The following is a 26,433-nucleotide window of genomic DNA, read 5'->3' on the forward strand; positions in this document are numbered from 1 at the left end:
AAGAGTCAGATCTTTTGGCGTTTGAACGGCTCCCTATGTTATTACATAGGGAATCATTTTAAGGTGGCCGGGCATCCATCCACTTTTTTTTATTTCAATTTATATTGGGGGGGGAGGGGGAGTTGGTTGTTAAAGAGGAGTGGTTAGAATGGAAATGGGAGGGGTTACACTATTCGGGGCAAGGTTAAGTGAGGCACCGGCTCTTGGTGAAGAGCTCACCCGAAAAAGCTGACTCGTTCGTGAACCACCAATCACTAATTGTTAGACTCTGTCACCACTTGGTCAGTTGCCTCTAGGTAGACTTTCTAACCATAAAGCCAGATGCCTATTGATAGACCCTTTAACCACTAAGCCTATTGAATTTTGCCACCAATGAGTGACAGTAGTTTTTCTCTTGTCAGACTCTCCAACCACTGTGTGAGATGCCTGTTTCCCGACTCTGTAACCACCAAGCCCGTTGCCTAATGATAGACTGTGTTACTGCCAATGCCAATATGTTCTGTGACCATCTACAGGCAGTGTAACCATTTCACTCCAGTGCTTGACATAGTGTTCTCCTGTACCACCCCCCACAGATGGTGCGCCCCCACTCCCTCCCCATCTTGCCCGCACTGCCACCTCTTTACTGATGTGTGGCGCTGCCTGGTCCTGGTGCCTGGTCCAGAGGTCCTCCTCTTTGCTATAGTAGAATCTGCTGGTGATGGATGAGGCGGCTGCAGTAATTATCCCTCAGACACTTCATTACTAGAAGATTCTTAATTGAATAATCCAGAAGACGATGTAACTCTACGAGGCAGAATAATCAGACGGAACATTCTCTGCAGATCATTGGCTTCATACAAGGTTTCTATAAATTGTACAGATAGCTGCAGGGCTGAGTCTACAATCTAGAGCAACAGTAAGAGTAAGTCTATGGGGGCAGTATAGTATACTATAGTATACTATCTATAGATAGTAGATAGATATGAGATAGATAGATAGATATGAGATAGATAGATATGAGATAGATAGATAGATAGATAGATAGATAGATAGATAGATAGATAAAAAAAAAGTCGAAACCGGGCAGCACTCCAAGGTGTTTGTCACCGAAACGTCTCCACTTGTTCAATAAAGATCACCTATTTTTGAATTTGGAACCTCGGAGTGCTGCCCGCTTTCTACTATTTCATCTATAGAGGTCCAAGCGGGGACCAATGGGGCGCTTCACCCCTCCTTTTCAGGAGTTTCCACACTGTGCCGACTTGAACTTTACCACTTTATCTAGATGGATAGATAGTTGAAAAAAGTGTAGACAGCACTCCAAAAATCCAAAATTCCAAAGGGTGAAGTTAATTGAAACAGAGGCAACGTTTCGGTGTGAGCCACCTTCATTAAGGTTAATGAAGGTGGTTCACACCGAAATGTTGCAACTGTTTCAATCAACTTCCCCCTTTGGAATTTTGGATTTTTGGAGTGCTGCCTACACTTTTTTCAACTTTACTAGTGAAGGATCTTGCCGGAATCCATGGATGCTCTGCACCCCCTCTATTGAGGTTTCTCTCCACTGTGCGGACTTGGTTTTCTTCTATAGATAGATAGATAAATCTGTTGACATTCTGATGTTATACTGTGTAGTCATTATTATAGAGGTCGGCATCTTCTGCTCACAGATTTATATTGAGGGGGGGGGGGGCAGTTGGGATTATTTTCTGCTTAGTGACATTTTTATCTTCCGGGCATGATTTATGTTTACATATTCGTGCAGATGTCAGACGCTGGAAATGTCACCAGATTTTATATTGAACAATATCAAATATCTTGATATTGATTACATTGTCCCTAAGAGGAATATAACTGGAGGACGTGCTCTGCATATTCACAGCAAACCTTACTCCATGAGCAGTGACCATGGGGACAACAGAGGAAATCATCACAATTGGATCTAAAAGATTGTATCATGGATGGAGGGAGATGCCACCAGGAGCCATAAGATGGAGGATCATCATGACATGAATGGAGGAAGCCACAGCACCCGAGAAATTAGATTCCAGAAATCTTTATTTTCATCCAGACATAAAAAACACGACATTTCCATTCATCACAAATCTTTATCAAACTCGATAAAGATTTGTGATGAATTGAAACGTTTTTTTTTTATGCCTGGATGAAAATAAAGATTTTTGGAAGCTAATTTCTGGGGTGGCTTCCTCCATTGATGGTACTCGTTTTGGGGTTCAAGCACCTGAACATTGAGCTGCGAGCACCGACTTTACAAATCATCTAATAGGACTTGGATTTCTGTCTCGATTTTCTTTCTTACCCTCATGACATGACCCATCTCTGGGTTTTCTTCTCGTAGGTGGCCCCTGCAGAAGGTCTCGGGCAGAGGTTCTCATAACCCAAAATAGATGATAATGGTTGGAATTGTTTTTAGACGCCAAAGCTTAGGGGGTCCAAAATCTTCAACCACAAAAAATCACCACTGCCAGTGATATCTGGTAAAGGAGGCCTATTTTAGTTGGGTTCTTGTAGGGTTGCCTTCCCCCCCTGACCCTGATTCCGATTTGGGTATATACATCAAATACAGAAAAATTCAGCAGGGAACAGAGATTGGTTTTACTCAAGGTCTGAGGATACCATCATATCTGAAGGATCTATACAAAAATATATATCATAAAAGCTTAAACAATTTCAATTTCTTAATGATTTTCTCTCATATCCATGAATGAAGGTGTCTTAGACTCCTCAACCTTTGCTCTTTATATACCACGAAGAATTCTAGACGGCAATCAATCTTCTGCTCAACCAGATGTCAGAGGTCTTATGACATCAATGAAAAGTTCCATCGATGTCTCTACCGGGAGAGAATCAATTGACTTCGTCTGACCTGAGAGCCTGGAGACTACGTGATTTATCAGCATCTGATGCAACATTTCTCTTCTTATTTTTAAACAAAATTCAAAAAATCTTTGCAGTGAGACCTAGAAGAAGAGATCTAGAAGAAACTTGACTGCACAATCTTGGTATTGTGGTGGATTTTTAGAAGAAGTAGACATAAAAAAAGAAGATAGAAACAGAATCATTTGGAAATGTTATTTCATCTGATGGTCGAATCTGGAATGGTGTGGACACTTGTAATGAGATTTGTGGTATCTCCACGTTGGATGCTTCATGGTAGACCTTATGAAGATCCATAAAGCTCCAGTTGATGAGGTTCCACCACTAGATCCACCATTTAGTCAGAAGAGCTACAGCTGCCAAGCGAATTGACTACTAATGGACTGTGGGACCATCTTGGATGAAAATCTGATATTAGTGGTGCCTCTCTAGAATATCTTGCCTTCATCTACTTTTTCTTCATTGTCCCAGTGATTGCTTCTGTACAGTTTGTCAAGACGATAGGTCACCTAAAGTTTGGCTTTGGGCTAATCTCACGGTCAATATCAAAGTATCCCCATCAGTTTTCACTCTTTAGCTTAAATAGGGATCTGGAGTTTACTTTCAATGAGGACATTTCTGCAACCTCTTAGAATAGTCTTGGTATAGGTGAAAGCTAACCTAGGTGGGTAAGAAGAAGGCAAAGCAAAGATTATGTGGTCAAGAAGAGAATAGTTAGAGTTCAGGGTAGGCAATAGGCAGCCATCATCCAAGGTACAGGTAAGAGGTGGGGGCAGACAGATATGGGTCAGACTAAGGTCAACCCAAGGTCAATCCAATTAGTCCTAGAATGGAGCCAGGTTCAGGAAACAGAAATCAAAATATAACACACGTAGGGAACACAATAGAACCACCATGTTCAAGAACCTCCCATAAGGGAAGGTGCCTTACAACCATAGGTTGAGCACTGATTGGAAAGGGACTGAATGCACTGACCCTTTTTGGTATGCCTCTGGACTTTGGACCACTATGTAAGATTTCACATCTACTGGTCAATGTTGATGTTCTTATTTTCATCTTCCAAGAATATCAATGGGTCTTTTAAGGTGACATGAAGGACAATGTTGGATTCTTTTAATTATATTTCACTGGGAATTCTGATTATCTCAGTAGCATCAAGCAAAACCGAGAATGATGGGTAATCTGAGTGATAAATGAGCCGTGAGCCTTGGGTCTATAGGATGATGAAGAGTATACCTCATAGATAGCAGTTACACCCAAGGGAACCAGTCAAGGAGACTGGAAAGGACTCTAGCTCCAGTAATAGCCCCACCAGAAGGTCAATGAGTGGGTACAAACCTAACTCTAATGTTATATTTGAAAACTGGGACAAAAAAAGTATCAAGGTGACTACGTGCTTCTTCCTGTCTAGAGGTATGCAAAGTTTTTTTCGTTTTTTGCAGTATTTTCATCATCTCTTTCGGTCTTTGTGGACAAGTGAAGACCTACATATCCAAAACTTTGTACCATCGATGTCTCAATAATATTTGAGACTGAAGCAGGTTCTGTATTTGTCATTGGGTCATGACCTGCCTCTGATTAAAGGTTATGTGTCTTGAAATTTCAAGCCAACTTGACCTTTAGCTCCTTGATAACCTGGTTACAAGTGAAATATGAGATACACCCAATGAATTAAGGTCATGGATGAATTAGAGTACAAGGACAGACTGACCACAGAGGGGCCACATATATCTTCCAAGTTGCTCAGTTTTTGGATCTCGGATATTGGGCACCTACTTCCTGCAGTAATCAGGTTAAGGACTCAGAACACTGGGGCAGATTTACTTACCGGGTGTATTCACGATCCAGCGGCGCGTTCTCTGCGGTGGATTCAGGTCCGGACAGGATTCATTAAGGCAGTTCCTCTGACATCCACCAGGTGGCGCTGCTGCACAAAAGAGCATCGGAACGCACTCAAGTTCACCGGCCTATTCCTAGTGAAGGTAAGTGCAAGCTCCGCAACACTTTTTTTTTTTTAAATGCAGCGTTTTTTTTCCGAATCCGTCAGGTTTTCGTTCGGCCATGCCCCCCGATTTCCGTTGCGTGCATGCCAGCACCAATGCGCCACAATCCGATCGCGTGCGCCAAAATCCCGGGCAATTCAGGGAAAATCGGCACAAATCGGAAATATTCGGGTAACACGTCGGGAAAACGCGAATCGGGCCCTAAGAAAATGACCCCCATTGTGTATAATCACTTACACATGACTCTGGTGGTATAGTTTTTGCTCTTCCTTGAATCTTTTAGTACGTAGGCACAAGTCTTCAAGGCCCAAGATTTTGCATAGAGGCCCAATAGCTTCAAGTTACGCCTCTTTGGGGATGCTCTATTTGCAGGGTTCCCACAGTTAAAGAGAACCCGTCATGCAAAATAACCCCCCTATTTTGCCTACTGCCATTAGAGAGCATTGCCTCTATCCCTTCATTGTCCCTCTACATGCCTGTAAACCTAAGCAATGAGGTCCTAAAGCTGTATGCAAATGACCTGTGAAATGTCCAGTGAAGTATTAGCATATTCAAGCTGTCCACTCTATTCATGAGTGGGAGGCACAGCCACACCCCCAGTGCATGACTGACAGCCTGTATAATGATGTGAGGCTGTATAATGATGTGCTTCCTGGTGCTGGTGGCCACGCCCCCAGTGCATGACTGACAGCCTGTATAATGATGTGAGGCTGTATAATGATGTGCTTCCTGGTGCTGGTGGCCACGCCCCCTGCAGCCTGTGTGTGCATGTGTGTGTGTATAGGAGAGATACAGCAGCTCCAGGCAGCCATGTTACAGCAGAACATGTCAGGTACTTGTGTAGCTGATGTCTGTGTCTCTCACCTGTATATTAGGAGGATGCAGCATGTCAGCAGGTACAGCACTCACACTAGCCATGCTTTACTATACATTACACACAGACATGAGCAGGGGGAGGAGAGGGGAGGGGTAACAGGGGTGACATCACTGCCTCTGACCATGTGACCAGCCTCATTTACATGATGAAAAATAGATGATCTTACAATGAATAATGTATGAAATAACTAGATAAAGGCTGGGATGGGATCCTTGTGAGCTGCTCCAACAGGTAGAGGTGACAGGACAAGTGGCAGAGACCTGATGACAGGTGTCCTTTAAAGGAAAAGTCCTATTCTGGCTCCTGATGTGAATATTTGTGGATCCATAGTAGGTCCACTGGTCATGAATAAACTCTAGGATAAAAGGTTGACTCAACCCACCATTGGTACCTCATAGGTTCCAAACTGGAGTTGGCGACCTCTAAAGACAGAGCACTGCACAAGCTTGGCCCCCTCTCCAAATTGTCTCAGCTGGAGGAAACACGTAACCTGATGACAGGTGTGGTCTTGTTCTTAGAAGACGGCAGCCATGTTTTTTCTAATAATGGCCCACCCATTAAAGGGACAAACCAAGAAAAGCAGGACTATATTACTGATGCTTATGACTCTGGTACTGGATCCAAGAAGGACCAAATCTCCGGTGGGGTATCTCTCACCAGTAGTTGCACCAGTAGTGACATGAATGAGACTGGTTCCCACTTGTCATTTTCCTGTTTCTCGAGGAGGGACCACGTCAGACATCTGCTTTTAGTAACCTACATGTTGCAATGTCAATGTATTCAGAAGCCATGGATACAATGTTGCACGTACAAGTCTCCCATAGGTCACCGCAGATCCTGATTCACCCATCGCCATGAAAAAGGAACTGAAAGCAGCCAAGACGCATCACATCCTCCATACACTGGATGAATCACTTATTTATTCACTTATTTTATTCTTTCTCTGCTTTTTTGTTTCTTGAGTTCTTTGTTACTTCCTGGCATCCTGCTAGTAATAGAGGGGTGCCAAAATATTCCCTGTCAGCCATTAAACAGATGCATACCATGCTTATTACATACTGTATATACACCTCCACTAGGGGGAGCTCAGGAGATTACTACATACTGTATATACAGCCACCACTAGGGGGAGCTCAGGAGATTACTACAAACTGTATATACAGCCACCACTAGGGGGAGCTCAAGAGATTACTACATATTGTATATAAAGCCACCACTAGGAGGAGCTCAGGAGGTTACTACATACTGTATATACAGCCACCACTAGGAGGAGCTCAGGAGATTACTATATACTGTATATACAGCCACCACTAGGAGGAGCTCAGGAGATTACTACAAACTGTATATACAGCCACCACTAGGGGGAGCTCAGGAGATTACTACATACTGTATATACAGCCACCACTAGGAGGAACTCAGGAGATTACTACATACTGTATATACAGCCACCACTAGGAGGAGCCCAGGAGATTACTACATCATGTACATAGAGCCACCATTAGAGAGATTATAGGAGATTACTACATACTGTATATACAGCCACCACTAGGGGGAGCTCAGGAGATTACTACATACTGTATATACAGCCACCACTAGGGGAGATCAGGAGATTACTACATACTGTATATACAGCCACCACTAGGGGAGATCAGGAGATTACTACATACTGTATATACAGCCACCACTAGGGGGAGCTCAGGAGATTACTACATACTGTATATACAGCCACCACTAGGGGGAGCTCAGGAGATTACTACATACTGTATATACAGCCACCACTAGGGGGAGCTCTGCCAGAATGTTACAATGTAAAGGCAATGTCTGTGAATGCCATAGCTCTCATACTTCTTCTAGCTCTGGACAATATAAGTATTTCCCATGATGCCGTGTGGTCAGTAATGTTATTTAATGGACTAAAAGCCTGACCCCATAATAACACAGAGGAGACCGGAGCAGTGTTCTGCATCGTCACTACCGATCTCTCCCATACATTTACTGTGCGGAGAAGTGAATATATAATTCATGGCTGCCCCATCATCCCCCTCTCCAGGAAGGAAGTCAGACGTCCAACCCGCATCCGAGGCATCGGAGGTCCCATATATAGCACTTACCATCACAATCACTTCTAGAGAATAAGAGCTATAGGTCTCTGCGACACCCTGCTGTATATACTGTACATTCATCACACAGCTGGGGGGTTGTTACAATGTATTACTGAATTTAAGTATCTGTAGTCAACAAGACGTCATCAGTACAAAGAAAGAAACGCTCAGTCCATAAAATGGAAAGATTTTATTATAAAACCTTCTATCCGGCTCCGTGATGCAACCAGAGCTCATAGATGTCTCCCATATACACAGAATGATAACTCATCTCCCAATCAGATGTTTCCAATCATTCAACATTGGTCATATCTACTAAGGGGTTAATAATCCCAGACAGAGGAGGAATATAGAGGAAAATACAAAGAATAGATCCACTTGTCACATATATTATATAAAATACTCTGCATATATTACTTCTCCTGTATTAAACCCCAGAGCTGCACTCACTATTCTGCTGCTGGTGCAGTCACTGTGTACATACATGACATTACTTATCCTGTACTGATCCTGAGTTACATCCTGTATTAAACCCCAGAGCTGCACTCACTATTCTGCTGCTGGTGCAGTCACTGTGTACATACATGACATTACTTATCCTGTACTGATCCTGAGTTACATCCTGTATTATACCCCAGAGCTGCACTCACTATTCTGCTGCTGGTGCAGTCACTGTGTACATACATGACATTACTTATCCTGTACTGATCCTGAGTTACACCCTGTATTATACTGCAGAGCTGCACTCACTATTCTGCTGCTGGTGCAGTCACTGTGTACATACATGACATTACTTATCCTGTACTGATCCTGAGTTACATCCAGTATTATACTCCAGAGCTGCACTCACTATTCTGCTGCTGGTGCGGCTGTGTACATACATGACATTACTTATCCTGTACTGATCCTGAGTTACATCCTGTATTATACTCCAGAGCTGCACTCACTATTCTGCTGCTGGTGCAGTCACTGTGTACATACATGACATTACTTATCCTGTACTGATCCTGAGTTACATCTTGTATTATACCCCAGAGCTGCACTCACTATTCTGCTGCTGGTGCAGTCACTGTGTATATACATGACATTACTTATCCTGTACTGATCCTGAGTTACATCCTGTATTATACTCCAGAGCTGCACTCACTATTCTGCTGCTGGTGCAGTCACTGTGTATATACATGACATTACTTATCCTGTACTGATCCTGAGTTACATCCTGTATTATACTCCAGAGCTGCACTCACTATTCTGCTGCTGGTGCAGTCACTGTGTACATACATGACATTACTTATCCTGTACTGATCCTGAGTTACATCCTGTATTATACCCCAGAGCTGCACTCACTATTCTTCTGCTGGTGCAGTCACTGTGTACATACATGACATTACTTATCCTGTACTGATCCTGAGTTACATCCTGTATTATACTCCAGAGCTGCACTCACTATTCTGCTGCTGGTGCAGTCACTGTGTACATACATGACATTACTTATCCTGTACTGATCCTGAGTTACATGCTGTGTTATACTCCAGAGCTGCACTCACTATTCTGCTGCTGGTGCAGTCACTGTGTACATACATGACATTACTTATCCTGTACTGATCCTGAGTTACATCCAGTATTATACTCCAGAGCTGCACTCACTATTCTGCTGCTGGTGCGGCTGTGTACATACATGACATTACTTATCCTGTACTGATCCTGAGTTACATCCTGTATTATACTCCAGAGCTGCACTCACTATTCTGCTGCTGGTGCAGTCACTGTGTACATACAAGACATTACTTATCCTGTACTGATCCTGAGTTACATCCTGTATTATACTCCAGAGCTGCACTCACTATTCTCCTCCTGGTGCAGTCACTGTGTACATACATGACATTACTTATTCTGTACTGATACTGAGTTACATCCTGTATTATACCCCAGAGCTGCACTCACTATTCTACTGGTGCAGTCACTGTGTACATACATGACATTACTTATCCTGTACTGATCCTGAGTTACACCCTGTATTATACTGCAGAGCTGCACTCACTATTCTGCTGCTGGTGCAGTCACTGTGTACATACATGACATTACTTATCCTGTACTGATCCTGAGTTACATCCAGTATTATACTCCAGAGCTGCACTCACTATTCTGCTGCTGGTGCGGCTGTGTACATACATGACATTACTTATCCTGTACTGATCCTGAGTTACATCCTGTATTATACTCCAGAGCTGCACTCACTATTCTGCTGCTGGTGCAGTCACTGTGTACATACATGACATTACTTATCCTGTACTGATCCTGAGTTACATCTTGTATTATACCCCAGAGCTGCACTCACTATTCTGCTGCTGGTGCAGTCACTGTGTATATACATGACATTACTTATCCTGTACTGATCCTGAGTTACATCCTGTATTATACTCCAGAGCTGCACTCACTATTCTGCTGCTGGTGCAGTCACTGTGTATATACATGACATTACTTATCCTGTACTGATCCTGAGTTACATCCTGTATTATACTCCAGAGCTGCACTCACTATTCTGCTGCTGGTGCAGTCACTGTGTACATACATGACATTACTTATCCTGTACTGATCCTGAGTTACATCCTGTATTATACCCCAGAGCTGCACTCACTATTCTGCTGCTGGTGCAGTCACTGTGTACATACATGACATTACTTATCCTGTACTGATCCTGAGTTACATCCTGTATTATACTCCAGAGCTGCACTCACTATTCTGCTGCTGGTGCAGTCACTGTGTACATACATGACATTACTTATCCTGTACTGATCCTGAGTTACATGCTGTGTTATACTCCAGAGCTGCACTCACTATTCTGCTGCTGGTGCAGTCACTGTGTACATACATGACATTACTTATCCTGTACTGATCCTGAGTTACATCCAGTATTATACTCCAGAGCTGCACTCACTATTCTGCTGCTGGTGCGGCTGTGTACATACATGACATTACTTATCCTGTACTGATCCTGAGTTACATCCTGTATTATACTCCAGAGCTGCACTCACTATTCTGCTGCTGGTGCAGTCACTGTGTACATACATGACATTACTTATCCTGTACTGATCCTGAGTTACATCCTGTATTATACTCCAGAGCTGCACTCACTATTCTCCTCCTGGTGCAGTCACTGTGTACATACATGACATTACTTATTCTGTACTGATACTGAGTTACATCCTGTATTATACCCCAGAGCTGCACTCACTATTCTACTGGTGCAGTCACTGTGTACATACATGACATTACTTATCCTGTACTGATCCTGAGTTACATCCTGTATTATACTCCAGAGCTGCACTCACTATTCTGCTGCTGGTGCAGTCACTGTGTACATACATGACATTACTTATCCTGTACTGATCCTGAGTTACATCATGTATTATACTCCAGAGCTGCACTCAGTATTCTGCTGCTGGTGCAGTCACTGTGTACATACATGACATTACTTATCCTGTACTGATCCTGAGTTACATCCTGTATTATACCCCAGAGCTGCACTCACTATTCTGCTGCTAGTGCAGTCACTGTGTACATACATGACATTACTTATCCTGTACTGATCCTGAGTTACATCCTGTATTATACTCCAGAGCTGCACTCACTATTCTGCTGCTGGTGCAGTCACTGTGTACATACATGACATTACTTATCCTGTACTGATCCTGAGTTACATCCTGTATTATACTCCAGATCTGCACTCACTATTCTGCTGCTGGTGCAGTCACTGTGTACATACATGACATTACTTATCCTGTACTGATCCTGAGTTACATCCTGTATTATACTCCAGAGATGCCCTCACTATTCTGCTGCTGGTGCAGTCACTGTGTACATACATGACATTACTTATCCTGTACTGATCCTGAGTTACATCCTGTATTATACTCCAGAGCTGCACTCACTATTCTGCTGCTGGTGCAGTCACTGTGTACATACATGACATTACTTATCCTGTACTGATCCTGAGTTACATCCTGCATTATACTCCAGAGCTGCACTAACTATTCTGCAGGTGGAGTAAATATGTATTGCACCTTGTATGACCAGCTAATAACGGCTTTGCCCTGTTGGACATTCACCAACAAGTCTACATAAACTAATTTATTAATTCAGTTTTTCATAATATGTTGTATAAAAACCTGTTCCCTGACTTTTTCTGCATGGACATATAATCCTGCATTGATAAAGTGCTATATGTATTGCATAGGAGCTTTACAGGTATTGTCTACCATAAGAATGCCGGACAGCCTCGTAGACAACCCAAAAAATACACCTTGGAATGTGCTATACAGACATTTCATAGTAAAATATATACAAAAAAATTGATAAGAGATGATATTTTTTTTTTTAAAAAGTGATAACATTTCTTTAAAATGACACATTTTTAACAAAATAATGTTTAAAAAATAAATCGAAATATAGTCCTGTTTATCCAATGAAAGAGATTTGCTGCCTAGTTATCCCTGGTACCTCAAAGGGGCCAATATATAGGAAGATATCAGTAAAAATGTCACATGATAGTTGGACGTCACGAGTTGGCCAAACTTCACGCCATCAATGGGTAAGGGAGAGAAGGCCCACAGAAGGTACATGAGGAGAAGAATAGCAGCTAAAGGTCTAGTAATGCAGAGAAAAGAAAGGCCAACTGGAGCTAAGAAAGAAGCTAAAGTAGAAGGCATCTAATGGAATGAAGATTGGGTGAAGGCCAACTGGAGCAAAAAACGGAAACTAAAGGTGAAGTTTTCTTATTTTACTCAGAGAAAGTAAAGACCAACTGGAGCTAGGAAAGAAGCTGAGCGAAAAGACCTCTAACGAATTCTAGATACATAAGGTGTGAAGCAACTAGACCCAAAAAGTAAGATGTAGTTGTAGGTTCCTAGAAAGAAAGGGCCAACTGGAGCTAAGAAAGAAGCCAAGGGAAGAGACCCCTAATGCATTCTAGATAAGATGAATACCACCATCAGCTTCCATTTGGTGTTCATCATATCTACATTGCATTAAGGAGTCTTCTCTTGACCATCATTCCTAGACCAAGTTCACCTTTTATGCTCTGAATTACATAGGGGAACTTCACCATCAGCTTCTATTTGAAGTTTCCTTATGGAATTCAGAGCAGGAAAAGGTGAACTTGGTCTAGGAATGATGATCAAGAGAAGACTCCTTAATGCAATGTAGATAAGGTGAAGACCAACTAAACCCAAAAAGTAAGATGTAGGTGTAAGTTCAGACCAAGAAAGTGCAATCTAGACCTAAGAAAGAAGCCAAGGGAGAAGATCCCTAATGAATTCTAGATACGTAAGGTGAGTACCAACTAGACCCAAGAAGTAAGATGTAGATGTAGGTTCCTAGAAAGAAAGGGCCAACTGGAGCTAAGAAAGAAGCCAAGGGAAGAGACCCCTAATGCATTCTAGATAAGATGAACACCAACTGGAGGGAAAATGAAAGCTGGGGTGAAGTTCCTTATGGAATTCAGAGCAGGAAAAGGTGAACTTGGTCTAAGGATGATAATCAAGAGAAGACTCCTTAATGCATTCTAGATAAGATGAACACCACCATCAGTTTCCATTTTCCCTCCAGTTGGTGTTCCTCATATCTAGAATGCATTAAGGAGTCTTCTCCTGATCATCATTCCTAGACCAAGTTCACCTTTTATGCTCTGAATTCCTAAAGGACACTTCACCATCAGCTTCTATTTGAAGTTTCCTTATGGAATTCAGAGCAGGAAAAGGTGAACTTGGTCTAGGAAGGATGATCAAGAGAAGACCCCTTAATGCAATGTAGATAAGGTGAAGACCAACTAAACCCAAAAAGTAAGATGTAGGTGTAAGTTCAGACCAAGAAAGTGCAATCTAGACCTAGGAAAGAAGCCAAGGGAGAAGATCCCTAATGAATTCTAGATACGTAAGGTGAGTACCAACTAGACCCAAGAAGTAAGATGTAGATGTAGGTTCCTAGAAAGAAAGGGCCAACTGGAGCTAAGAAAGAAGCCAAGGGAAGAGACCCCTAATGCATTCTAGATAAGATGAACACCAACTGGAGGGAAAATGAAAGCTGGGGTGAAGTTCCTTATGGAATTCAGAGCAGGAAAAGGTGAACTTGGTCTAAGGATGATAATCAAGAGAAGACTCCTTAATGCAATGTAGATAAGATGAAGACCAACTAAACCCAAAAAGTAAGATGTAGATGTAGGTCCCTAGAAAAAAGGGCCATCTGGAGCTAAGAAAGGAGCCAAGAGAAGAGACCCCTAATGAATTCTTGATACGTAAGGTGAGAACCAACTTGACCCAAGAAGTAAGATGAAGGTTCCTAGAAAGAAAGGGCCATCTGGAGCTAAGAAAGACGCCAAGATTAAAGACTCCTAATCCATTCTAGATAAGATGAACATCAACTGGTGGGAAAATGAAAGCTGATGCTGAAGTTTCCTTATGGAATTCAGAGCAGTAAAGGTGAACTTGGTCTAGGAAGGATGATCAAGAGAAGGCTCCTTAATGCAATGTAGATAAGATGAAGCCCAAGTAAACCCAAAAGGTAAGATGTACGTGTAAGTTCCAACCAAGATGTTGAAGCCAAGGGAGAAGACCCCTAATGCATTTTCGATAAGATGAAGAACAGTTGGAGCAGAAATAGCAGCTGATGGTGAAGTTTCCTTATGGAATTCAGAGCAACAAAAGGCCAAATGGAGCTTAAAAAGAAACCGAGGGAAAAGACCCATAATGCAATGTAGATAAGGTGAAGACCAACTGCTCATAATAAGGAAACTGAAAGTGAAACTGAAGGAAGCTAAAGTAGAAGACTTCTAATGGAATGTAGATAAGGTGAAGGCCACCTGGAGTTAAAATGGAAGCTGATGGTAACGTTTCTTTATGGAGGCAGCTGAAAATCAAGTTACCTTATGAAAGGAAGAGCAGGTTAATACCAACTGGGAAGAAGACAGAAGCTGAAGGTCAACTTCCTTCATGAAATTGAATATAGAAGGTTCAGGCCAACTAGAGTGAAAAGAGAAGCTGAATGTGGACATCACTTTATGGTAAAGAGGTAAAGTCTGGACAGGAAAGCAGTGGAAATTGAAGCTTCCTTACGGAATGTTGACCAAGTAAGAGCAAACTGGACCTAGTATGAAAGCTGAAGATCAAGTCTCCTTTTGGACTATAGAGTTGGTAAAGGTCAATTGTAGACAGTAAGACATCTAAGGTGAAGTTTGTTTACAAACTATAGAGAAGCTAAAGGCCAACTGGAGCCAACATGGCAGCTGAAGGGAAGTCTCTTATAGACTGAAGGGCAGGTGAAGGCCAACTGGAGCTAACATGGCAGCTGAAGGGAAGTCTCTTCTAGGATGAAGGACAAGTGAAGGCCAACTGGAGCCAACATGGCAGCTGAAGGGAAGTCTCTTCTAGAATGAAGGGCAGGTGAAGGCCAACTGGAGCCAACATGGCAGCTGAAGGGAAGTCTCTTCTAGGATGAAGGGCAGGTGAAGGCCAACTGGAGCCAACATGGCAGCTGAAGGGAAGTCTCTTCTAGACTGAAGGACAGGTGAAGGCCAACTGGAGCTAACATGGCAGCTGAAGGGAAGTCTCTTCTAGACTGAAGGGCAGGTGAAGGCCAACTGGAGCCAACATGGCAGCTGAAGGGAAGTCTCTTCTAGACTGAAGGACAGGTGAAGACCAACTGGAGCTAACATGGCAGCTGAAGGGAAGTCTCTTCTAGACTGAAGGACAGGTGAAGACCAACTGGAGCTAACATGGCAGCTGAAGGGAAGTCTCTTCTAGACTGAAGGGCAGGTGAAGGCCAACTGGAGCCAACATGGCAGCTGAAGGGAAGTCTCTTCTAGGATGAAGGACAGGTGAAGGCCAACTGGAGCTAATATGGCAGCTGAAGGGAAGTCTCTTCTAGAATGAAGGGCAGGTGAAGGCCAACTGGAGCCAACATGGCAGCTGAAGGGAAGTCTCTTCTAGAATGAAGGGCAGGTGAAGGCCAACTGGAGCCAACATGGCAGCTGAAGGGAAGTCTCTTCTAGGATGAAGGACAGGTGAAGGCCAACTGGAGCCAGCATGGCAGCTGAAGGGAAGTCTCTTCTAGGATGAAGGACAGGTGAAGGCCAACTGGAGCTAACATGGCAGCTGAAGGGAAGTCTCTTCTAGACTGAAGGGCAGGTGAAGGCCAACTGGAGCCAACATGGCAGCTGAAGGGAAGTCTCTTCTAGGATGAAGGACAGGTGAAGGCCAACTGGAGCTAACATGGCAGCTGAAGGGAAGTCTCTTCTAGAATGAAGGGCAGGTGAAGGCCAACTGGAGCTAACATGGCAGCTGAAGGGAAGTCTCTTCTAGAATGAAGGACAGGTGAAGGCCAATTGGAGCTAACATGGCAGCTGAACGGAAGTCTCTTCTAGAATGAAGGGCAGGTGAAGGCCAACTGGAGCTAACATGGCAGCTGAACGGAAGTCTCTTCTAGAATGAAGGGCAGGTGAAGGCCAACTGGAGCTAACATGGCAGCTGAAGGGAAGTCTCTTCTAGAATGAAGGGCAGGTGAAGGCCAACCGGAGCCAACAACGAAGCTGCAGGTGAAGATTATTTGTAGATTTTAGAGCAGGTAAAATCCGATCGGTGCTAATAACGAACATTTAGGAAACCCTTTCCTTTTCCATAATTTCCATTGTTTTTGATTGTTTTGAGATCCTAAATCCTGTAACTCGTTTTCCCAGTTCTTAGTGAACTTTTGACTTCTTGAAGATCTTCTCAGCCAGGTTTGCGAGACTCAGATGCTGGATGGACCGGTCACATTTTCTGGCTCCGCTGTACAAATTTCCATTTGGGGCAATAATCAAAAATAGAAGAAGACACAGAAGTTGAGGGTGATCACATTCCAGTAACTATTGAGCATATGAAGACTTTAGTTTATGTTGATGTCCTTCACTCCTTTAGAATTTTTGGCAATTTTCCAGTAACTTTTTAAAAAAAACGTCTTAGCCCTTGTTCTCTGGAAACATCAAAAACAAGGGATTTTCAATAAAAGTCGTGTGGAAATGTAACGTCTCCTGTTTACTGTGTGTAAGTCAGTCACACTCCACTTGAGTCATCGCATGAAGTAAACAACTCCACGGAACATTCCGGCAGTGATCTAAGCCGCCGCCTCCCTCTCCCGGCACGGGACGACTTTCAGATTTTCCTGGTTTTCATTTAACTTCTCCATCTCTGGATTATTCTCGTCCTCTGCCTTGACCTTGTCTTTGTGGCGTAAGACGCAGTAAACCGCAATGAAGAAGATCAAAGCCCCAATTTCAAAGAGAATCTGCAGCCCGATGTACCTGCGAGGGAAGGGAGGCAGATGGGTGAGAGAGAAGATCACAGAGCGCTCCGCAGCAGACAGCAGCATTATTATACACACTGACAGATGCAGCAGCACGAAAGATCTTATACTCAAATGTGACAGAACGGAGGAAACTTACATACAATGCAACATATAACTGTCACATCTAATCACTGATATCATACAGAAAGTACTACCCCCTATGTACAAGAATATAACTACTATAATACTGCCCCCTATGTACAAGAATATTACTACTATAATACTGCCCCCTATGTACAAGAATATAACTACTATAATACTGCCCCCTGTGTACAGGATTATAACTACTATAATACTGCCCCCTATGTACAAGAATATAACTACTATAATACTGCCCCCTATGTACAAGAATATAACTACTATAATACTGCCCCCTATGTACAAGAATATAACTACTATAATACTGCCCCCTATGTACAAGAATATAACTACTATAATACTGCCCCCTATGTACAAGAATATAACTACTATAATACTGCCCCTATGTACAGGAATATAACTACTATACTACTGCCCCCTATGTACAGGAATATAACTACTATAATACTGCCCCCTATGTACAGGAATATAACTACTATACTACTGCCCCCTATGTACAGGAATATAACTACTATAATACTGCCTCCTATGTACAAGAATATAACTACTATAATACTGCCTCCTATGTACAGGAATATAACTACTATAATACTGCCTCCTATGTACAAGAATATAACTACTATAATACTGCCTCCTATGTACAGGAATATAACTACTATAATACTGTTCCCTATGTACAAGAATATAACTAATATAATACTGCCCCCTATGTACAAGAATATAACTACTATAATACTGCCCCCTATGTACAAGAATATAACTACTATAATACTGCCCCCTATGTACAGGAATATAACTACTATAATACTGCCCCCTGTGTACAAGAATATAACTAATATAATACTGCCCCCTATGTACAAGAATATAACTACTATAATACTGCCCCCTATGTACAGGAATATAACTACTATAATACTGCCCCCTATGTACAGGAATATAACTACTATAATACTGCCCCTATGTACAGGAATATAACTACTATAATAATGCCCCTATGTACAGGGATATAACTACTATAATACTGCCCCCTATGTACAAGAATATAACTACTATAATACTGCCCCCTATGTACAAGAATATAACTACTATAATACTGCCCCCTATGTACAGGAATATAACTACTATAATACTGCTCCCTATGTACAAGAATATAACTACTATAATACTGCCCCCTATGTACAAGAATATAACTACTATAATACTGCCCCCTATGTACAGAAATAAAACTGCTATAATACTGCCCCTATGTACAAAAATATAACTACTATAATACTGCCCCTATGTACAAGAATATAACTACTATAATACAGCCCCCTATGTACAGAAATAAAACTGCTATAATACTGCCCCTATGTACAAGAATATCACTATAATACTGCCCCCTATGTACAAGAATATAACTACTATAATACTGCCCCAAATGTACATTAATATAACTACTATAATACTGCCCCTATGTACAAGAATATAACTACTATAATACTGCCCCTTATGTACAAGAATATAACTACTATTATACTGCCCCCTATGTACAAGAATATAACTACTATAATATTGACCCCTATGTACAGGAATATAACAACTATAATACTGCCCCCTATGTACAAGACTATAACTACTATAATACTGCACCCTATGTACAATAATATAACTACTATAATACTGCCCCTTATGTACAGGAATATAACTACTATAATACTGCCCCGTATGTACAGGAATAGAACTACTATAATACTGCCCCTTATGTACAAGAATATAACTACTATTATACTGCTCCCTATGTACAAGAATATAACTACTATAATACTACCCCGTATGTACAGGAATAGAACTACTATAATACTGCCCCTTATGTACAAGAATATAACTACTATTATACTGCTCCCTATGTACAAGAATATAACTACTATAATACTGCCCCGTATGTACAGGAATAGAACTACTATAATACTGCCCCCTATGTGCAATAATATAACTAATATAATACTGCCTCCTATGTACAAGAATATAACTACTATAATGCTGCCCCCTATGTACAAGAATATAACTACTATAATACTGCCTCCTATGTACAAGAATATAACTACTATAAAACTGCCCCCTATGTACAAGAATATAACTACTATAATACTGCCCCCTATGTACAAGAATATAACTACTATAATACTGGCCCCTATGTACAGGAATATAACTACTATAATACTGCCTCCTATGTACAAGAATATAACTACTATAATACTGCCCCCTATGTACAAGAATATAACTACTATAATACTGCTCCCTATGTACAGGAATATAACTACTATAATACTGCCCCGTATAGTAGAATATAACTACTATTATACTGCTCCCTATGTACAAGAATATAACTAGTATAATACTGCCCCCTATGTACAAGAATATAACTACTATAATACTGCCTCCTATGTACAAGAATATAACTACTATAATACTGCCTCCTATGTACAAGAATATAACTACTATAATACTGCCCCCTATGTACAAGAATATAACTACTATAATACTGCCCCCTATGTACAAGAATATAACTACTATAATACTGCCTCCTATGTACAAGAATATAACTACTATAATACTGCCCCTATGTAGAAGAATAGAACTACTATAATACTGCCCCCTATGTACAAGAATATAACTACTATAATACTGCCCCCTATGTACAAGAATATAACTACTATAATACTGCATGTGGCGTCCCCTCCTGGACTGTTGCAACCATTGCTTTGTAGATTTCCATCTGTATCTCTGACATTTATGTTTTCTGAACGTGTCCCTTGGTTTTTATAATTTCCTTATTCGGAATAATGAAATTCACTGCATCTCGAATCTCAAACATAAAACTTGACAGATATTATACCGTCCCTCACACTGCGGATAATTAAGGGAATGGAGCACAGATGTGGAAATGATTCCTAGAGCAATAACAAATATTCTGTATCCAGGGGTGACGTGACCTCACTACACCCAGAATAACAAACCGCCCACTGTGTCCCAGAGCCAGATCATAAATAATGGAGGATATATGTACTGTACAAAGGAGCTCTCCACTGTCACTCCATCCATCAAGACAGCAGCATTATAGTAGTTATAACCCTGTACATAGGGGGCAGTATTATAGCAGTTATATTCTTGTACATAGGGGGCAGTATTATAGTAGTTATAACCCTGTACATAGGAGGCAGTATTATAGTAGTTATATTCTATTACATAGGGGGCAGTATTATAGTAGTTATATTCTTGTACATAGGGGGCAGTATTATAGTAGTTATATTCCTGTACATAGGGGGCAGTATTATAGTAGTTATAGTCTTGTACATAGGGGGCAGTATTATAGTAGATATATTCTTGTACATAGGGAGCAGTATTATAGTAGTTATATTCTTGTACATAGGGGGCAGTATTATAGTAGTTATATTCTTGTACATAGGGGGCAGTATTATAGTAGTTATATTCTTGTACATAGGGAGCAGTATTATAGTAGTTATATTCTTGTACATAGGGGGCAGTATTATAGTAGTTATATTCTTGTACATAGGGGGCAGTATTATAGTAGTTATATTCTTGTACATAGGAGGCAGTATTATAGTAGTTATATTCTTGTACATAGGGAGCAGTATTATAGTAGTTATATTCTTGTACATAGGGGGCAGTATTATAGTAGTTATATTCTTGTACATCAGGGGCAGTATTATAGTAGTTATATTCTTGTACATAGGGGGCAGTATTATAGTAGTTATATTATTGTACATAGGGGCAGTATTATAGTAGTTATATTCTTGTACATAGGGGGCAATATTATAGTAGTTATATTCCTGTACATAGGGGGCAGTATTATAGTAGTTATATTCCTGTACATAGGGGGCAGTATTATAGTAGTTATATTCCTGTACATAGGGGGCAGTATTATAGTAGTTATATTCTTGTACATAGGGGGCAGTATTATAGTGGTTATATTCTTGTACATAGGGGGCAGTATTATAGTAGTTATATTCTAGTACATAGGGGGCAGTATTATAGTAGTTATATTCTTGTACATAGGGAGCAGTATTATAGTAGTTATATTCCTGTACATAGGGGGCAGTATTATAGTAGTTATATTCTATTACATAGGGGGCAGTATTATAGTAGTTATATTCTTGTACATAGGGGGCAGTATTATAGTAGTTATATTCCTGTACATAGGGGGCAGTATTATAGTAGTTATAGTCTTGTACATAGGGGGCAGTATTATAGTAGTTATATTCTTGTACATAGGGAGCAGTATTATAGTAGTTATATTCTTGTACATAGGGGGCAGTATTATAGTAGTTATATTCTTGTACATAGGGGGCAGTATTATAGTAGTTATATTCTTGTACATAGGGAGCAGTATTATAGTAGTTATATTCTTGTACATAGGGGGCAGTATTATAGTAGTTATATTCTTGTACATCAGGGGCAGTATTATAGTAGTTATATTCTTGTACATAGGGGGCAGTATTATAGTAGTTATATTATTGTACATAGGGGCAGTATTATAGTAGTTATATTCTTGTACATAGGGGGCAATATTATAGTAGTTATATTCCTGTACATAGGGGGCAGTATTATAGTAGTTATATTCCTGTACATAGGGGGCAGTATTATAGTAGTTATATTCTATTACATAGGGGGCAGTATTATAGTAGTTATATTCTTGTACATAGGGGGCAGTATTATAGTAGTTATATTCCTGTACATAGGGGGCAGTATTATAGTAGTTATAGTCTTGTACATAGGGGGCAGTATTATAGTAGTTATATTCTTGTACATAGGGAGCAGTATTATAGTAGTTATATTCTTGTACATAGGGGGCAGTATTATAGTAGTTATATTCTTGTACATAGGGGGCAGTATTATAGTAGTTATATTCTTGTACATAGGGAGCAGTATTATAGTAGTTATATTCTTGTACATAGGGGGCAGTATTATAGTAGTTATATTCTTGTACATAGGGGGCAGTATTATAGTAGTTATATTCTTGTACATAGGAGGCAGTATTATAGTAGTTATATTCTTGTACATAGGGAGCAGTATTATAGTAGTTATATTCTTGTACATAGGGGGCAGTATTATAGTAGTTATATTCTTGTACATCAGGGGCAGTATTATAGTAGTTATATTCTTGTACATAGGGGGCAGTATTATAGTAGTTATATTATTGTACATAGGGGCAGTATTATAGTAGATATATTCTTGTACATAGGGGGCAATATTATAGTAGTTATATTCCTGTACATAGGGGGCAGTATTATAGTAGTTATATTCCTGTACATAGGGGGCAGTATTATAGTAGTTATATTCCTGTACATAGGGGGCAGTATTATAGTAGTTATATTCTTGTACATAGGGGGCAGTATTATAGTGGTTATATTCTTGTACATAGGGGGCAGTATTATAGTAGTTATATTCTAGTACATAGGGGGCAGTATTATAGTAGTTATATTCTTGTACATAGGGAGCAGTATTATAGTAGTTATATTCTTGTACATAGGGGGCAGTATTATAGTAGTTATATTCCTGTACATAGGGGGCAGTATTATAGTAGTTATATTCTTGTACATAGGGGGCAGTATTATAGTAGTTATATTCTTGTACATAGGGGGCAGTATTATAGTAGTTTTATTCTTGTACATAGGGGCAGTATTATAGTAGTTATGTTCTTGTACATAGGAGGCAGTATTATAGTAGTTATATTCCTGTACATAGGGGGCAGTATTATAGTAGTTATATTCTTGTACATAGGGGCATTATTATAGTAGTTATATTCTTGTACATAGGGGGCAGTATTATAGTAGTTATATTCCTGTACATAGGGGGTAGTATTATAGTAGTTATATTCCTGTACATAGGGGCAGTATTATAGTAGTTATATTCTTGTACATAGAGGGCAGTATTATAGTAGTTATATTCTTGTACATAGGGGGCAGTATTATATCAGTTATATTCTTGTACATAGGGGGTAGTATTATAGTAGTTATATTCTTGTACATAGGGGGCAGTATTATAGTAGTTATATTCTTGTACATAGGGAGCAGTATTATATTAGTTATATTCCTGTACATAGGGGGCAGTATTATAGTAGTTATATCCTTGTACATAGAGGACAGTATTATAGTAGTTATATTCTTGTACATAGGGAGCAGTATTATAGTAGTTGTATTCTTGTACATAGAGGGCAGTATTATAGTAGTTATATTCTTGTACATAGGGGGCAGTATATTATATAGTTATATTCCTGTACATAGGGGGCAGTATTATAGTAGTTATATTCCTGTACATAGGGGGCAGTATTATAGTAGTTATATTCTTGTACATAGGGAGCAGTGTTATAGTAGTTATATTCTTGTACATAGGGGGCAGTATTATAGTAGTTATATTCTTGTACATAGAGGGCAGTATTATAGTAGTTATATTCTTGTACATAGGGAGCAGTATTATAGTAGTTATATTCTTGTACATAGAGGGCAGTATTATAGTAGTTATATTCTTGTACATAGGGGGCAGTATATTATATAGTTATATTCCTGTACATAGGGGGCAGTATTATAGTAGTTATATTCCTGTACATAGGGGGTAGTATTATAGTAGTTATATTCTTGTACATAGGGGGCAGTGTTATAGTAGTTATATTCTTGTACATAGGGGGCAGTATTATAGTAGTTATATTCTTGTACATAGAGGGCAGTATTATAGTAGTTATATTCTTGTACATAGGGAGCAGTATTATAGTAGTTATATTCTTGTACATAGAGGGCAGTATTATAGTAGTTATATTCTTGTACATAGGGGGCAGTATTATAGTAGTTATATTCTTGTACATAGGGGGCAGTATTATAGTAGTTATATTCTTGTACATAGGGAGCAGTATTATAGTAGTTATATTCTTGTACATAGGGGGCAGTATTATAGTAGTTATATTCTTGTACATAGGGGGCAGTATTATAGTAGTTATATTCTTGTACATAGGGGGCAGTATATTATATAGTTATATTCCTGTACATAGGGGGCAGTATTATAGTAGTTATATTCCTGTACATAGGGGGTAGTATTATAGTAGTTATATTCTTGTACATAGGGGGCAGTGTTATAGTAGTTATATTCTTGTACATAGGGGGCAGTATTATAGTAGTTATATTCCTGTACATAGGGGGTAGTATTATAGTAGTTATATTCTTGTACATAGGGGGCAGTATTATAGTAGTTATATTCCTGTACATAGGGGGCAGTATTATAGTAGTTATATTCCTGTACATAGGGGACAGTATTATAGTAGTTATATTCCTGTACATAGGGGGCCGTGTTATAGTAGTTATATTCTTGTACATAGGGGGCAGTATTATAGTAGTTATATTCTTGTACATAGAGGGCAGTATTATAGTAGTTATATTCTTGTACATAGGAGGCAGTATTATATGTCTGTGTATAATTTGGGGTCCCCCTCCGCACTGTGTTACTTACCGCTGTCTCAGCAGGTTGTTGTTGTAGTACTGGCAGGCGGCTTTGGCTCCGCACTTCTTCCCCCATAGGACGCAGGTGCTGTCTATCATGCTGCCAAACATGACAGGCCCGGGCAGCCAGGCTGGAAGACAGGATGGAAATTACATGAACGCTTCGATTACAGAACTAATATTTTAAGGGCTCAGGATTGGGGAACTTCAAGAAATCATTGCTTCTAGACAAAAAAACATGAAAGATAGGACACTAAGAAACCAGGAACTGGGAAACTAATCCACTTGGACACCAGGAACTGAAAGACTAAATCACTGGACACCAGGGACCGAGACATCAAACGACTGGACATCGAGGACTAGAACACTAAACCACTGGACACCAGGGACCAGGTCATTTAACCACTGGACACCAGGGACCAGGACACTAAACCACTGGACACCAGGGACCGAAACACTAAACCACTGGACACCAGGGGCCAGGACATTAAAACAATCTTACCGAGGATCCTCAGAAGCATGAACTGTATACCGATTGCCAGGGACTTCTCTGCCGGGTTCACGCTCCTGTAATAAATAGTTGTGGCTTGTTATAAATATACAGGTCTGATTATATGTGACTGGATTATACATCCCAACTATAGAGAATGCAGAATAGTGAGTGCAGCTTAGAAACTGTATACAGATCCTTACCTAAGTATCAGCATGAAGGACGGCGTCTGGGAGGTGCTGGCTAGCGCCCCCGCCAGGCAGGACAGGACCATGAAGGGCAGGAAGAGATGGGAGCAGCCGGAGCCACAGGACCCCGGAGAGGCTGAGCCGCCGGACCCCGGAGACGTTATACAGCGGCAGCGCGTGTAGTTCTGGAGACAAGAGGATTGTATATAACATTATATATAACATGTACCCCAGTGTATTCACTTCTCACAGCTGAAGGTTTGTTGCAATGTATACACTCCTGCTCATATAATATGATATTATATACTCATGTACCCCAGTGTATCTACTTCTCACAGCTGAAGGTTTGTTGCAATGTATCCAGTCCTGCTCATTCTCTGTGATGTAACCCCCCGCAGCTTCTGACTGATACATTGTATCATAAAGGATTAGTCAGTGACTATAGGGGGGGGGGGTAAGCTCTGAGTGTAATTACTCTCCGCCGGGTGATAATAAGCCCCTCGCTTCCCCTCCGGCCGCCTCTCATATGTTTATATCAGAATTATATTTATTGATAAGCAGCCAGAAGCTGTTATCTGTGTAATGGAGAATCGTGTCGCTGCGGGAATTGGATTTTCCTCATATTTTGTTCATTAATGCATTGTTACATTCATTGGAGGATGCGTTACAGTGTGTCGTTATAGATGATGATTAATGGTTTAATAACCAGAGAAAAAACTCTAAAATTCTAGTCACATATCCTGTCCAAAATGGCTGGTAACAGAGAGTAATAGATTCTGTGTGAGAGGGGAGGAGGGAGATGGAGCTGCAGTATCTTTCCTGTAGTGTGTATGTGAGTCTGCATGCTGTGTGAGAGGGGAGGAGGGAGATGGAGCTGCCTTATCCTTCCTGTAGTGTGTATGTGAGTTTCCATGCTGTGTGAGAGGGGA

At 40.6% G+C, this 26,433-nt stretch overlaps 1 protein-coding gene across 1 annotated transcript in view; it reads right to left on the reverse strand.

Annotated features, from left to right (window-relative positions):
• Positions 1-13,565: 13,565 nt before the first annotated feature.
• The window catches only part of SLCO2B1 (solute carrier organic anion transporter family member 2B1), an 83,339-nt gene continuing 70,471 nt past the window's right edge, over positions 13,566-26,433 (reverse strand). The window contains exons 12-15 of the mRNA XM_072133804.1: positions 25,520-25,689; positions 25,329-25,393; positions 24,837-24,957; positions 13,566-17,193 (exon numbers count right to left, since the gene is read on the reverse strand). Of these exons, the coding sequence (XP_071989905.1) occupies positions 17,007-17,193; positions 24,837-24,957; positions 25,329-25,393; positions 25,520-25,689 (543 nt within the window). The 3' untranslated portion in view covers positions 13,566-17,006. The remainder of the gene's footprint in view (positions 17,194-24,836; positions 24,958-25,328; positions 25,394-25,519; positions 25,690-26,433) is intronic.

This window comes from Engystomops pustulosus, chromosome 2 (genome assembly GCF_040894005.1).
Source record: "Engystomops pustulosus chromosome 2, aEngPut4.maternal, whole genome shotgun sequence".
NCBI classification, from domain to species: Eukaryota; Metazoa; Chordata; class Amphibia; order Anura; family Leptodactylidae; genus Engystomops; species Engystomops pustulosus.